At 38.2% G+C, this 15,902-nt stretch overlaps 2 protein-coding genes across 2 annotated transcripts; both read right to left on the bottom strand.

The window, feature by feature from the left end:
• Positions 1–7,064: 7,064 nt before the first annotated feature.
• LOC140886613 (uncharacterized) lies at positions 7,065–8,826 on the bottom strand. Its single transcript, XM_073293284.1, has 4 exons — positions 8,539–8,826; positions 8,270–8,415; positions 7,269–7,884; positions 7,065–7,100 (listed from the first exon to the last, which is right to left on the bottom strand). Exons 1-4 carry the CDS (start codon positions 8,824–8,826, stop codon positions 7,065–7,067), a joined length of 1,086 nt encoding a protein of 361 aa, XP_073149385.1.
• Positions 8,827–9,091: 265 nt separating this feature from the next.
• On the bottom strand, positions 9,092–11,773 carry LOC140886617 (uncharacterized). The gene is made up of 4 exons (XM_073293290.1): positions 10,669–11,773; positions 10,056–10,569; positions 9,449–9,659; positions 9,092–9,340 (listed from the first exon to the last, which is right to left on the bottom strand). Exons 1-4 carry the CDS (start codon positions 11,771–11,773, stop codon positions 9,092–9,094), a joined length of 2,079 nt encoding a protein of 692 aa, XP_073149391.1.
• Between the last annotated feature and the right edge of the window lie 4,129 nt (positions 11,774–15,902).

Genomic DNA, 15,902 nt, shown 5'->3' on the forward strand with positions numbered 1-15,902 from the left:
ACTGATGGGGATACTGAATTTCATCTTCAGGAAGTTCGTGAACGAGAAACTTTTCTCAACAATCATTTCCGAATTGAGGTATGGCCGTTTTGAGCTTTGTCAGGCCGTTTGATTTGAAGAATACTCCTTTATTGTTGAAGAATTTTCTGTTGACCGTATCTCTCAGAAGTATTAGTGAAATTAGGAGTTCTTATTGATGAATTTATGGTTTTTGGTTATGAGAATTGTACTGATTGTACAGAGCTTTCTACAATCTTTTCAGAATTGTACACCGATCAGTTGTAGACTAATTTCGATGTTTGAATTTTGAATGGACCGAATGAATTTCTTAGATCTTATTATCTGATGATGGAATTTAGATTATCTGTTCTCTTGTATTCTGATTTTCAGTGCTGGGATTTCTTTTTATTGAAATTTTGGAGTTATTCTTATTCATCTACTGTCTGATTTTGATTGACTGATTGATGGAATCCATTACAGTTTTCTGTACAGAATGATTATGATGAAGAGGAGAGAATTGATATTTTGTCAGAGGTTGTCAGATGTCTCAAATTGCGGAAGTTTTTCTGTTTAGACAGAGATCTTTGTTGTAGTTGTTCTTTCGGATAGACTTCGAAGAGATTTTTGTTGTTGATTACAACTTGTTTCGATTCGATACCCTCAGAACAACGGACTGCCAGAACAGATGAATCAAACTTTAGAGGAATTGCCATGAGTTGCAGTGCTCGACTTAGCACTAGTTGGCAGAAATCTTGATTCTTGTGGAGATTTCGTACAACGTCAAATTTGATGATTGATTGAAGGTACTTTTTAGAAGTTGTACGAGAGGAGATTATGATCGATTTGATTTTTGAGATGAATTTCCTTTGTCACTTGATTTAGAACGAAAGATGACTTGAATTGTGACTGAATTAGAAGGATTGTTCTGACAAGGATGAGATGACTTTTGATAGACGGTTGGAGTGATGATGAATTAGATGACTGGAGTTTCTGACATTCTCTGATTGATTGAGATGTCGAACTTGATTGAGACGAATGATTCAGAGTTAGATTGAAGCACACTATGGACTTAGTCCTGAGAAGTAAATTCTTATTGCACTCCTTCGAGTCTAGTCTCGACCTTGTGTTAGAAATCGTGTTTGATTTCGAGGACAAAATCGATTCTTAGAGGGGGAGAATTGTAACGCCCCAAAGTTATCTTAATAGACTTTATTTGAGATAATCAGAGATTTTAGAAGTCGAGGGTTGATTTAATTTTGATCAAGGACTAGAATGCAATTTTTCAGAATTTTCAGGGACTAAAATGCAAATTTGGGATTTATTAGATATTTAAAAGGATTTGACTTGAATTTTTCACTTCATCACCTCCACCAATCCGCCATCCTCCATCTTTGGCGTGAGAAAAGCTTCCCAAGCTTTTGTGATTTCAGTTCTAGCTCAATCCGTCCGATAGAATTGATTTCTGACTTGATATCTACGATCACAACGACGAGTGCTCCGTTTGGAAGTAAGTTTATCCTAATTTTGAAAGTTTGAATTTTTGGATGTCTTTAGAATTGATTTATATTCAGATAGGATGATTATGAGATAGCTGTGATAGTATATATAAGACGGTTCGAAGATCTAGCGACGAATGGATTTGATATGATTTTTCTTGTTATTTTCGAAAATCATGTTTTTGTGATGTGTTGGGATTGTGTTGGAATTGATGTTTGAGGATTGGAATAAGTAGATTGAGTTGTTGAATTGCTGTCTGCGTTTCCGATTTGATCAGTTTATTGCCGTTATGCCGTCAGTTTGAGTTTTGGAATCGTTTCGATGTTTTGATCGTATCGAGTTTGATTGAGTTTTTTGATGTCGATATTGATCCTATTTGACTTCTTCTGATAGATTGAATTGAAGTCAGCAGAGTTGCGAGGTAGCAGCTTTGGACAGTTTGGAAGATTGAAGTCGGTACAGTATCGAGTTTCTTATTTATCGATTGAAGAAGTTGTTTGAGTTTTGAATGAGTTCGATAGGATATTGATGATTATCCTTGTTATTGATTTCAGATTGAAGTACCTTCAAAGCGAATAAGGTAAAAGACGACTCAAACTTGAATGGAATGATTAACTCAAATTAGACTTTATCCGAGTGTTCCGAAGAAATTCACATACTTGCATGATTGAATGATTATTTGTATTGATGGATGAAATGATAATTGAATGCATGAGATTACATATGCATTTATATTGATGAAATCATGATTGAATGGTTATTTGAATTGATGAATGAAAGCATGATTGAATGCTATTATGAATTGATGATTGAAATGATATTAGAATGCATGAGATGACATATGCATTCATATTGAGCCTCGATTCATTTCAATTTGAATTAGACGATCTAGGGATTGTAGTTGAGTGGCTGGTAGGCGATTTGCTACATTGTCGAGTAGCTCACTATAATGCTCTGGAGTCTAGAGGATTAAAACATACCACGTCCATCTCGAGAGGGGATCCCAAACCGAAGAAAGAAAGAAAGAAGAATTCCATTTGATTATCTGAGTATGATAATCAAGAGATTTTAAAGTCATGCGTATCATTTTAATTCAGTACTTGAATGAATTACTTTATTTATATCTGAAGTTGATATATGACTTGGATTGATGCATATCATGATTGATATGTTTATTGGATATGCATGATAGTCTCGTTTACTGAGAATTGTATTCTCACCGAATTATCCGGTTGTTGTCTTTGTTTGTATGTGTACTTGGCAACAGGTGGGGCATGATCGAGTCAGAGACGACATGGATAGAACGAGAATGAAGATTAGAAGTGAGACTTCGAGTTATAAATGGAAAGTGCATGCCAATCTAGTTTATGTTTTGAAAGCACGTTTAGAACTTGGATGTATAGGATATCGAATATAGAAGTTTGTTTGATGATATTGATTAGTTCAAAGCTTTCAAATTAATGCATGAAGATTGAGATGCATGTTGAATTTGGTCGTGAACATATTAGAATTTGAAGAGTTGTATTTGATTTGTTGTATTGAATATTCGAATCAATTTTGTATCATGTTGATCGTATGAATATGAAAGATTGCATGTTTTTGGATTAGGATTTGAGCATGCTAGATTGATGTTGGATGGATTTTGAATTGAGATTGGAAGCATGCCATAATTTCTGGAATTTTTCTGCCCAGATGGCCCGCGCGCGAGCGAGCCCCGTTGGGTCTCTGGAAATTTTTACCGCGCGCGAGCGAGGTTTTAACCCGCGCGTGCGTGTTGATTGGCCGGGTTCTGGATTTATTGCCGCCGCGCGCGTGAGATGAATATCTCGCTCGATCGCACTGCAATTGGAAAGATTTTTTTTTTTGTGATTGTTTCTCCCGGGTTTTGTTTATCATTATTTGATTATGATTCGAGATTAGATGATTAGAATCGGGGTCTCACAATTTTCAAGTGGAGAGGTGTAGTAGCCCGTAATCAAATAAGGGGATTAAGAACGTAATCGCCATTTAGAGTAGTTCGGACGGCTCGAAGAAAGAGATCGGACGGTCTGAAGGAGTTCGGACAATCCGATGAGGCTTCGGAGGCTCCGAACGGGTTCGGACGGTCCGACGGAAGGATCGGACGATCCAAACTGACCTGGGAATTACGTCATTGATTACGTCAGCTTGATGATGTCATTGATTACGTCAGCTTGATGACGTCATTGCTTACGTATGGATGGGACTTTGGACGATCCGAAGTTAGGTTCGGATGGTTCGAACGTGTTCGGATGCTCCGAAGTGGGGTTCAGACGATCCGAACTCTGTCTATAAATAGGGGTGCCGAGGCCTCATTTCAAACGCACCACTCACCTCTTCTTTCTCGATTCCTTAGCCTTCTAGCTTAGATCTAGGAAATTCTAGGCGTCCTATTGGGAATTCGGAAGTGGCATAGCGATCCAGGCGTCGTAGCGGAGATGTGGCCTAGTTTAGTTAAGGCTTTTGGAGTAATATAATGATATTAGTATCATTTCAAAGTTTAGTGTGGATTAGAGGCGTGGACCTAGAGCTGGTAGAGCTTGCCTAGTAGTTGAGGTACGAAAGTACTGTTCGAGATATCCTGACTGAGTATGCATGTATTATGTGCTTGCATGGTTTATATGACATGATTTTATCTGCATATATTATGACATGGTATTATGCTGCATGCATGATCATATTGAGTTATTGTAGTGACCCAACCCGGATCCACTACTAATCAGAGATTAGTGCTAAACTAAGCATGCAATCAATAATAATCAGAGACAACTGCGGAAGCTAATAAATAAATGCTGGCCGGCGGAATACAACCGGCTAAAACACACATCCGATATACAACCAAATCGAATGATTAAATACCCAAAGAGTAAAACCTACAGCTAATCATGTTGCTTTCTCTGGTCGCTGACTCCTCTGAGTCACTGAGCGCACTATCTGCACCTGCACCTGCCCCGTCGAATGGAGTGTCCAGAAAATACAGAAACAACTGGACGCGAGCGACTATGCTCAGTACGCTAAGCAATGATATATAATCACATATGTGCATGCAAATGAAGTCAAAATCATGGTTAAAACACTTTACTCAGGGCGCCATGAATATACAGCACCGTGCTGGATAGCTAGTTCGCGGGGTCGCTCGTATATTCCCCTATCAACTAGCGTGTGCCCTCCACCGTTGTGGTCGCTTCAAGTGATAGCAAAAACTAGGGGTTGAGTCTCCCCTAGACACGAATCTATCAGGGTACCTCATCCAATAGAAACTGTATAGACTCACATCATACTGGATGCATTATTCGTAAAAACATACATGCATGTGCTAAATAATAAACATGGCCACATGGTGTAACACCCTCAACCGATGAAGATGTTACAAACTAACATGACGTTAAAACTAGTTCGGAAAAGAAAATTTTTGAAAGATGTATGCATACATCAAACCTTACTTAAAACATTTCAGAATAGTTTACAAACCAAATCATAACAATTTGAAACATAAAGCGTATTTTCTTCAATCAACATAACAACATTTAGTTCATTAACTTGACACAAACACTCTCAACACATAACACACTCATGCATCGCCCGCCGGTCCGACTCCTTGCTCTTCTTCATGCCCGGCATTGAACACATCGACATATGCATAAATGTCATCCTCATTACATGCACCATTCAAGTATAGTGAGTCTAAAGACTCAGCAAGAGTATGCAGTAAAAATCATGAGATTTCAATAATCATTTAAACTTAACATAACATAACATAAGCTTATCATTTGGTGACGAATTATGCAAAATTGTGGCAACCGTCATAATGGGCACATTCATCTTTTCTTGTTGATCAACAATCATATGACATTACGCCTCGTAACATTCGTTCTTTCATTTTCGGAGGCCCCTCCGGAGCTCATCCCGGAGGACCTAACCCGTACATTGAGCCGTATTTGGAAGGGCCCCTCCGGAGCCCAAACCGGAGTACCGTTCCCGTATTTCCACCACAAGGACACATAAGACATCAAAATATTTTCATGCATCAACATATTATATCTTCATAATTCAACATAACATTATTCATTCATGCTTCATCATTATTCATTTCATCAACATATCATTTCATTCATCATGAAGCATCATTGAAACATCATAATTTCCATCTTAACTTTTGTTTCATGAACATAAAACTTTACTCGATAACTTCATGCATGTAATAAATGATAAAAATCATACTTTCATATTGAACATAGGTTTCATGAAAGAAACTTAGACATGTACATGCATCACATAACGTAATCGGTCCACATAAGTCGTTCTTTTCGTTCTTGACTTAAAACTTGAAACTTTTTGCATAGAAACTCTTAAATATATTTTAGAAGCCTTAAAAGATCATAACCATAAATTAAGGACTCAAAAATAAAAACTTAAGAAAATTAATTCGAAGCTACAGTGCTCCAGCGCTGGAAGAGAGGCGTTGGGGCTCTATACTTGCGCATTGTCAGCTCTGCTGCACTGCAGTGGCTATGCCTTCACACTGATATTTAGAGTTCTTGAACCCAGAATTTCAAAATGTGGTAAACATAAAAGTTTTAGCCCTTGATCTAAGATTTCAAATTCAGAAACCCTCACCTTAATTGGATATTTCAGTAAAACGTTATGCTTATTCTCCCGAGATGTGTCACTGCCAAAAATTCAAACCACTTGACACACTTTGGGGTGATTTTGGCCAATCTTATAGAATGATTTTGACAAAACTCAAAGCATGAAAGTTGTAGCTATATGAGTTATATTTCAAATAAAATTGGTCTCATCTCATTTGGATTAATACAATAGACTTAATCCACAAAATTGCAACAAGTGTTGCTAATCCGAGACAACCCAACACATGCAACGCTTCAAAACTTTAACTAAAACTAACTCAACACTTCAAAATTCAACACACACCTTCAAAATCAGTCCTTTCCCAACTCCAAACCATAAGAATCTATCATCACACATTATTTATCAAGAATTTCCCAAGAACGACTTACATATCATGATATCATAAACCTCATGCTTTTATGCTTCTCAAATCTTTAAAATCATGCATAAAACTCATCAACACACATCATTTCTTATCAAAATAGATATATCTTGAATGGTGGTATAAAATTCTTTAAAAACTTGCCTTGAATGGAGGATGAGTTGATCCGGAACTTCGGAGACGAGCTAAACCTTGGACGAACTAAAAACTGGTACCAAAAACTCACTTGAATCTTGAAGGATTTGATGAAGGAGATGATGAATAGTGAGGGGGAGGAGAAAAACGTGTAAGGGAGAGGAGGATAATGAAGAAGTCTGATAGAATATGTCAAGGGAATCACTAACATGTAGGGTATAAGGTTGTTAAGTGTAGTTTTCATAATTAATGCACATCGTGTATTGATTGCTTAAAATGCAGTCAAAGAAACACATCTCGACTCGTCTGATAAAAATGCTATCTTTTGACTCGTTTATAAAAAATGTAACAATATCATACTTAAAATACTCGTAAAAATGTACTCTATTATCTCATTCCTAGGTTAGCCTCGTCCCGCGAGTCCAGAATCGAACTCTACCTGGAATCATTTACTTAATCAAAATTGTTAAATGTAAGATAAACATAATCATGAAATCATAATCATTAAATCATAACTTAAACAATTTAAGGCATAAAATCATTAAAAATTTATGTTTAAATAATCGTGAGCAAGTTTAATGGATTTTTTGGACTTTACAATTCTAACCCTCCTTGAAAGAATTTTGTCATCGAAATTCGACTTACCAAATATTTCTGGGTCTCGGCTACGCATATCTTGTTCGGTCTCCCAAGTAGCCTCTTCCACTAATTGATTGCGCCATAAGACCTTTACCATCTTGATCTCTTTGTTTCTCAGCTTTTGGACTTGTGTATCCAAAATTTGGATAGGTATTTCTTCATAAGACAAGTCTGGTGTCCATAGAACTGGATCGTGGCGAATGACATGGGAAGGATTTGAGATATACTTTCTCAACATCGAGATATGGAATACGTTGTGTACACCTTCCAAGTTTGGAGGCAATGCTACTCGGTAAGCTCTTGTTCCAACCTTGTCTAGGATCTCGAAAGGTCCTATATATCTTGGGCTCAACTTTCCTTTCTTCCCAAATCTTAAGACTCCTTTCCAAGGTGAAACCTTCAAAAATACGTGATCACCTACCTGGAACTCCAATTCCCTACGTCTCCGATCGGCATAGCTTTTCTGACGGCTCTGTGCTGTCAACATCTTGTCTCTAATTTTTGCTATCATATCAACTGTCTGTTGCACTGTTTTTGGTCCCAACACAGCTCTCTCTCCAATCTCATCCCAATGTAGAGGAGTCCTACACTTTCTTCCATACAAAGCCTCATAAGGAGCCATTCCAATAGTAGCTTGATAACTATTGTTGTAGGTGAACTCCACTAAAGGCAACTTCGATTCCCAATTTCCTCCAAAGTCAATCATGCAAGCCCTGAGTAAATCCTCCAGTATTTGAATTACTCGTTCAGATTGTCCATCTGTTTGTGGGTGAAAAGCTGTACTAAAAGCTAGCTTTGTTCCCAATCCATGATGTAAACTCTTCCAAAAGTTTGAAGTAAACCTAGGATTCAGAGACTATCCTTGCTGGAACTCCATGCAATCTAACTACCTCTCGAATATATAACTCTGCATATTGATTCATCGAGAAGTTGTTTCTAACTGGTAAGAAGTGAGCTGACTTTGTCAACCTGTCAACTATTATCCATATTGAATTCATTCTTCGTTGTGTAATTGGTAGTCCAATCACAAAGTCCATTGTGACATCTTCCCATTTCCAAGTGGGAATATGTAATGGTTTCAGAAATCCTGCTGGCCTTTGATGTTCAACTTTCACCTGTTGACATGTCAAACATTCGCTAAAAAACTTAAAGATGTCTTTCTTCATACCTGGCCACCAGTATAGCATCTGTAAATCCTTGAACATCTTTGTACTCCCTGGATGAATAGAATATGGTACCATGTGAGCCTCAGTCATCACATCTTCCCTCAGTGAATTTACTGCCGGTACCCACATTCGCCCTTTGTGATGCACGACCCCATCCTTCACCGTATACAATGCACCCCCTTTTGCTTCATCTTTAAGTTTCCAAGTTAATAATTGCTGGTCTGAAGCCTGCCCTGTTCGAATCTTGTCGAGCAAACTTGGAACCATTGTTAAGTTTGATAAGGCACAAACTTCCATTGTCTCAACTACTTCCAATCTGAGTCGTTCAAAATCTACAATCAACTCTTGTTGAGTTGTCATTCTATTCAAAGTTGCATATTTACGACTCAAAGCATCTGCTACTACATTAGTTTTACCCGGATGGTAGCTAATGTCACAGTCATAATCTTTCACCAATTCAAGCCATCTTCTCTGCCTCATGTTCAACTCCTTCTGTGTGAAGAAGTACTTCAGACTTTTATGATCGGTAAAAATCTGACACTTCTCACCATAAAGGTAATGTCTCCACAGTTTCAGTGCGAAGACAACTGCTGCCAATTCGAGGTCATGGGTAGGGTAATTCTTTTCATGAATCTTCAACTGTCGTGAAGCATATGCTATTACTTCCATCTTGCATCAGGACAGCCCCTAATCCACTCTTGGAAGCATCTGTATAAATTATGAATCGACCTATGCCTTCTGGTATGGCTAGTACTGGTGATGTCATCAACTTTTTCTTCAACACTAAAAAGCTTTTCTCACACTGATTAGACCATTCAAACTTCACACTTTTGCGAGTTAATGACGTTAGTGGCAGCGCTATCTTGGAGAAATCCTGAATGAATCTCGTATAGTAACCCGCTAATCCCAAGAAACTTCGTACCTCTGTAGCATTCTTTGGGGTAACCCAATTTTTAATTGCTTCTATCTTTGCTGGATCAACCTCTATTCCCTTAGCCGAAACTAGGTGACCCAAAAATTCAATCTGTTCCAGCCAAAATTCACACTTACTGAACTTAGCAAACAATTGTTTTTCTTTCAGAACCTGCAAGACTGTAGTTAGATGCTGACGATGCTCATCGAAATTACGAGAGTAAATCAGTATGTCATCTATGAATACTATGACAAACTGATCCAAAAAAGGATGGAACACTCTGTTCATAAGATCCATAAACACTGCCGGTGCATTGGTAACTCCAAACGGCATGACTAAGAACTCGTAGTGGCCATAACGAGTCCTGAAAGCTGTTTTAAGAATATCTTTGTCTTTCACCTTCAATTGGTGATAACCTGATCTCAAATCGATCTTGGAGAACACTGCTGCCCCTTGTAACTGATCAAACAAATCATCTATCCTTGGAAGTGGGTATTTGTTCTTCACTGTTACTCGATTGAGCTCTCTATAATCGATGCACAGTCTCATAGACCCATCTTTCTTCTTGACAAACAATACCGGTGCACCCCAAGGCGATACACTCGGTCTAATAAAGCCTTTATTGAGTAGCTCTTGTAGTTGCTCCTTCAATTCCTTCATTTCAGTCGGTGCTAACCTGTATGGTGCTTTGGAAACTGGTTGGGTTCCAGGCATTAATTCAATTCCAAATTCTACCTCCCTAGCTGGAGGTAATCCTGCAATATCATCAGGAAATACTTCTGGGAAATCTCTCACTACTTCGACGTCTTCAAGTTTCGGCCGAGGTAATTCTTGATCGCAAGTGACACTTGCAAGGAAACCTGCACATCCTTTATTCAACAGTTGCCATGCCTTACCCACTGAAATTAAAAGAGATGAATTATGTTTCGGTGTGGCATGGAATAGAAAAGGTTCTCCATCCTTAGTTTTCAAGGAAACCGTTCTTCGTTTACAGTCTATAGTAGCCTCGTATCGAGACAACCAATCCATCCCAAATATCACGTCAAAATCAGACATATTCAGGATAATAAGATCAGCAAGTAACTCGTGACTCTGCATTTGTACACTGCATCCTCTGATAATCAAATCACTACTCAATTCTTCCTCTGAAGGCAAGGATATACTAAATCCTGATATTGACTTATCCGGTACTAAACCCGATTTATTAACAAATTCAACAGATATGAATGAATGTGTAGCTCCAGTATCAATTAAGACATGAGCGGGATTACTGGAAACATTAATCATACCTATAACTATAGTTGTATTTGAATCCACTTGATCATGTGCCATTGCAAAAACTCGTCCTCTTACCGGTTCTTTGGATTGAGGGCAATCTTTTCGATAGTGCCCTGGCTTTTTGCAAAGGAAACATACTCCAGTCCCTGCCATGCATTGACCTGAGTGAATTTTTCCACATTTTTGACAAGCTGTTGGTGCAATTGCCGATTTTGGTGCTGGTAGAGCCAATTGTTTCTGCCCTTGAGGTCGAGGCCGCTGCTGTTGGTATGGTCGGTGTTGGGGTGGGGCTTGGTATGGTCTCTTTCTGCTAGAATTTCCTTGTTGGTCCCGATTCTGATAACTAGATCTTTTTTCCTGTGACTCTCGGATAATGTCGTTTCTGTCCTTTTCGGATAGCATGGCCTGATCCACCACATCTTTGTAATATTTCGCTCCACTTAGTCTAACATCCTTTCTGATGAAGGCATTCAATCCTTCTGTAAAATGTTTCAACTCTTCAGCAGGATCACCAGAAATCATCTGTACAAAGTATCTTCCCCTTTCAAACTTCTTAACATACTCTGCAATCGACATGTTTCCTTGACGGATTTCCAAAAAATCTCTGGCCAACCGGGTTTGGGTGCTCACTGTGAAATATTTGCCGTAGAACACATCCTTGAATCCATTCCAAGTAAGGGTAGTTAGGTTCAACGCTGCTTTGGCTCCATTCCACCAAACATGAGCGTCATTGCAGAACATATAGGTAGCACATCTCAATCTATCCGCATCCGTGATCTGCATGAATTCAAAATCAGTCTTCATAGCTTGGAACCATTGTTCTGCTATCAAAGGATCAGTCTCTCCTTTGAACTCAGGTGGTCCCAACTCTAAGAACCTTTTGTAGATAGGGTTCTGATTAGCTGTAGGATGGTTATTTCCAGCATTAGTTGTCTGGGCTTGAAGCAACTGTTGGATTTGAGCTCCCTGAGCACGGCTTTGCTCTCGAAGAAGAGCAGTTAATCCCGCCAAAAACTGGTTGTTTTGATTGTTCTCACTATCTGGTCTGCAATCACTATGGTTGTTGTTTGCGGAATTGGTGATGGTGTTGGTGTTGTTTTCCCTACGTGATGTCATAGTCCTAAAGTCCAATATTATCCACACCGCTCAGTCACGATTCAAAACGTGAATATACTTTAACATATAACATGCATACATATATCTCATCGCATTATCATACACATAATCACATAAGACACGTAACTTACAGACATGAAGACGGAGCGTTGGAGTCGTGGCGAGTATGCATGAGTGTTTCAAGAAAACCCAGAGCGAACTGCTCTGATACCAAACTGTCCTACACCCTCAACCGATGAAGATGTTACAAACTAACATGATGTTAAAACTAGTTCGGAAAAGAAAATTTTTGAAAGATGTATGCATGCATCAAACCTTACTTAAAACATTTCAGAATAGTTTACAAACCAAATCATAACAATTTGAAACATAAAGCGTATTTTCTTCAATCAACATAACAACATTTAGTTCATTAACTTGACACAAACACTCTCAACACATAACACACTCATGCATCGCCCGCCGGTCCGACTCCTTGCTCTTCTTCATGCCCGGCATTGAACTCATTGACATATGCATAAATGCCATCCTCATTACCTGCACCATTCAAGTATAGTGAGTCTAAAGACTTAGCAAGAGTATGCAGTAAAAATCATGAGATTTCAATAATCATTTAAACTTAACATAACATAACATAAGCTTATCATTTGGTGACGAATTATGCGAAATTGTGGCAACCGTCATAATGGGCACATTCATCTTTTCTTGTTGATCAACAATAATACATTCGTTCTTTCATTTTCGGAGGCCCCTCCGGAGCTCATCCCGGAGGACCTAACCCGTGCATTGAGCCGTATTTGGGAGGGCCCCTCCGGAGCCCAAACCGGAGTACCGTTCCCGTATTACCACCACAAGGACACATAAGACATCAAAATATTTTCATGCATCAACATATTATATCTTCATAATTCAACATAACATAATTCATTCATGCTTCATCATTATTCATTTCATCAACATATCATTTCATTCATCATGAAGCATCATTGAAACATCATAATTTCCATCTTAAATTTTGTTTCATGAACATAAAACTTTACTCGATAACTTCATGCATGTAATAAATGATAAAAATCATACTTTCATATTGAACATAGGTTTCATGAAAGAAACTTAGACATGTACATGCATCACATAACGTAATCGGTCCACGTAAGTTGTTCTTTTCGTTCTTGACTTAAAACTTGAAACTTTTTGCATAGAAACTCTTAAATATATTTTAGAAGCCTTAAAAGATCATAACCATGAATTAAGGACTCAAAAAAAAAACTTAAGAAAATTAATTCGAAGCTACAGCGCTCCAGCGCTAGAAGAGAGGCGTTGGGGTGCTATACTTGCGCATTGTCAACTCTGCTGCACTGCAGTGGCTATGCCTTCACACTGATATTTAGAGTTCTTGCACCTAGAATTTCAAAACGTGGTAAACATAAAAGTTTTAGCCCTTGATCTAAGATTTCAAATTCCGAAACCCTCACTTTAATTGGATATTTCAGTAAAACGTTATGCTTATTCTCCCGAGATGTGTCACTGCCGAATATTCAAACCACTTGACACACTTCGGGGCAATTTTGGCCAATCTTATAGAATGATTTTGACAAAACTCAAAGCATGAAAGTTGTAGCTATATGAGTTATCTTTCAAATACAATTGGCCTCATCTCATTTGGATTATTACAATAGACGTAATCCACAAAATTGCAACAAGTATTGCTAATCCGAGACAACCCAACACATGCAACGCTTCAAAGCTTTAACTAAAACTAACTCAACACTTCAAAATTCAACACACACCTTCAAAATCAGTCCTTTCCCAACTCCAAACCATAAGAATTTATCATCACACATTATTTATCAAGAATTTCATAAGAACGACTTACATATCACGATATCATAAACCTCATGCTTTTATGCTTCTCAAATCTTTAAAATCATGCATAAAACTCATCAACACACATAATTTCTTATCAAAATAGATATATCTTGAATGGTGGTTTAAAATTCTTTAAAAACTTGCCTTGAATGGAGGAGGAGTTGATCCGGAACTTCGGAGACGAGCTAAACCTTGGACGAACTAAAAACTGGTACCAAAAACTCACTTGAATCTTGAAGGATTTGATGAAGGAGATGATGAATAGTGAGGGGGAGGAGAAAAACGTGTAAGGGAGAGGAGGATAATGAAGAAGTCTGATAGAATATGCGAAGGGAATCAATAACATGTAGGGTATAAGGTTGTTAAGTGTAGTTTTCATAATTAATGCACATCGTGTATTGATTGCTTAAAATGCAGTCAAAGAAACACATCTCGACTCGTCTGATAAAAATGCTATTTTTTGACTCGTTTATAAAAAATGTAACAATATCATACTTAAAATACTCGTAAAAATGTACTCTATTATCTCATTCCTAGGTTAGCCTCGTCCCGCGAGTCCAGAATCGAACTCTACCTGGAATCATTTACTTAATCAAAATTGTTAAATGTAAGATAAACATAATCAGGGTCCTTTTGGCAAATTTTGGAAATTTCAGGGACTAAAATGCAAATTATGGATTTTATATATTATCTACTCTTAGAATTTGTTTGAGAAAGTCTTCATCTTCTCCTCCTTAGCCGTCTCCCTCCATTGAAGATGCCTCCAACCTTTCCAACCTTTCAGATTTCCTTCCGAGCTCGATCCGGCCGTTGGAAATTATTTCTGAAGGCAGATTAGTGATCACAGCAGCGAGAACTCCGTTATACCATAAGTATTTCTCCGATCAGATATGTTTTGTTTTTCGGAGGTTCTTAGAATCGATTTAGATTCTAGTATGTTGTTCTTGGCGGAGTTCTGATCGTTTATTATCTGTCAATTTTGAATTAGAGCGACGTTCGGAATTGTTATGATTTTTGGAAGCTATTTTCGAAAATCATGGTTTTGAGATTTGTTGGGTTTGTCTTGTTGTTGTTGTATTAGCATTGAATTGAGTTGATATTGATATTGAACTACTGTCTGCATTGCCGGTTTGTTCAGTTATAGCCATTATGCCGTCGGTTTGAGTTTTGGAGTTTCGAACCGTTTTGAGTTATGAACTTGGCTTGTAAGTTGATCGTGGTTATTGATCAATCATCTCTTGTATTCGTACAGATTCATTGGAGTTGTCGAGCCCTGTGTTAGAAGCATTTGATCGTCGAGAGTTGGAAGAAGAACGGTAAAGAGATTTCCATGAACCATTGATTGTTGTTTAGGTTGTATAGTTGTTGATACAATCTTTTGTTGTAGCTTTCCAGAATTTGGAACTACTGCCTTGAAAGGTAAAAGCAGTCATCGTAGCGGGATAGCATACTCGAGATAGCTTAGTTCTTGAGTTTCCCTTTTTAAATAACATACTTGTTTGTACGCTTGTTCTAGCATGAAGAACTTGCGTCTTGTTGATTTCTTGGACTTTTGTTATGTGGCTTATGTTTATGTTTCTGTTATGCATTCATCTTGAGCCAATCTTGCTTTCAGCGGGCAGAAACGCCCTTTTTGTTTAGACGTTTGGGAACTATGATTGAGTGGCCTGGGTCGTAGTCGTTTCGCCTGGTGCTAGAATACTCATTATAGTTGCTCAAAGTCTAGAGGAGTGGGATACGTGGCACCACCTCGATTGGGAGAGTCGGTGAGTCGTTATGTGATCTCATCCTCGGGATCCCAAAAGCACTGCAGCAATCCCTTGTTTATCAGAATCGATATCCTGGTTTTTAAAGACATGCATATCATTAACCTTGACTTGAATATGTTGTCTTGATAGCATGTTGTTTATTTATTATTTGATATGTTGCTTTTACTGGGATTATCTTTCTCACCGGTTATCCGGCTGTTGCTTTGTTTTGTATGTGTACTTGGCAACAGGTGGGGCAGGACCAAGTCAGAAGAGGCATGGTTAGCTTCGAGGGAAAGATGTAGAAGTGAGACTCGGTTTAGAAGTCGTGTCGGCACGTCTACCTAGTTTATGTTAGAACATGTTTAGAACTCAAACTTCGTTGTTTATGTTGTATCGATTATGCGAGCTCCTCGATTTCATGTTATTTCCATATGCGTAGTTGATCGACTCTAGAACTTCATGCATTAATTGGAGATAGTATGTTTTGATGCATGATTGTATATTGAATG

Source organism: Henckelia pumila, chromosome 3 (genome assembly GCF_033568475.1).
Source record: "Henckelia pumila isolate YLH828 chromosome 3, ASM3356847v2, whole genome shotgun sequence".
NCBI lineage: Eukaryota > Viridiplantae > Streptophyta > Magnoliopsida > Lamiales > Gesneriaceae > Henckelia > Henckelia pumila.

Excerpts from the sequence above, each read along its gene's own strand:
- LOC140886617 (XM_073293290.1), bottom strand. The coding sequence starts at position 11,773 with ATGACATCACGTAGGGAAAACAACACCAACACCATCACCAATTCCGCA. Across the intron at positions 10,570-10,668 it reads AAATACAACTATAGTTATAG|TACCGGATAAGTCAATATCA; the intron begins GTATGATTAATG and ends AATCGGGTTTAG. Across the intron at positions 9,660-10,055 it reads GTTTCCAAAGCACCATACAG|AGTGTTCCATCCTTTTTTGG; the intron begins GTTAGCACCGAC and ends TCTTATGAACAG.
- LOC140886613 (XM_073293284.1), bottom strand. The coding sequence starts at position 8,826 with ATGACAACTCAACAAGAGTTGATTGTAGATTTTGAACGACTCAGATTG. Across the intron at positions 8,416-8,538 it reads TGATGACTGAGGCTCACATG|GTGAAAGTTGAACATCAAAG; the intron begins GTACCATATTCT and ends ACATGTCAACAG. Across the intron at positions 7,101-7,268 it reads ACAAAATTCTTTCAAGGAGG|GTAGAGTTCGATTCTGGACT; the intron begins GTTAGAATTGTA and ends AAATGATTCCAG.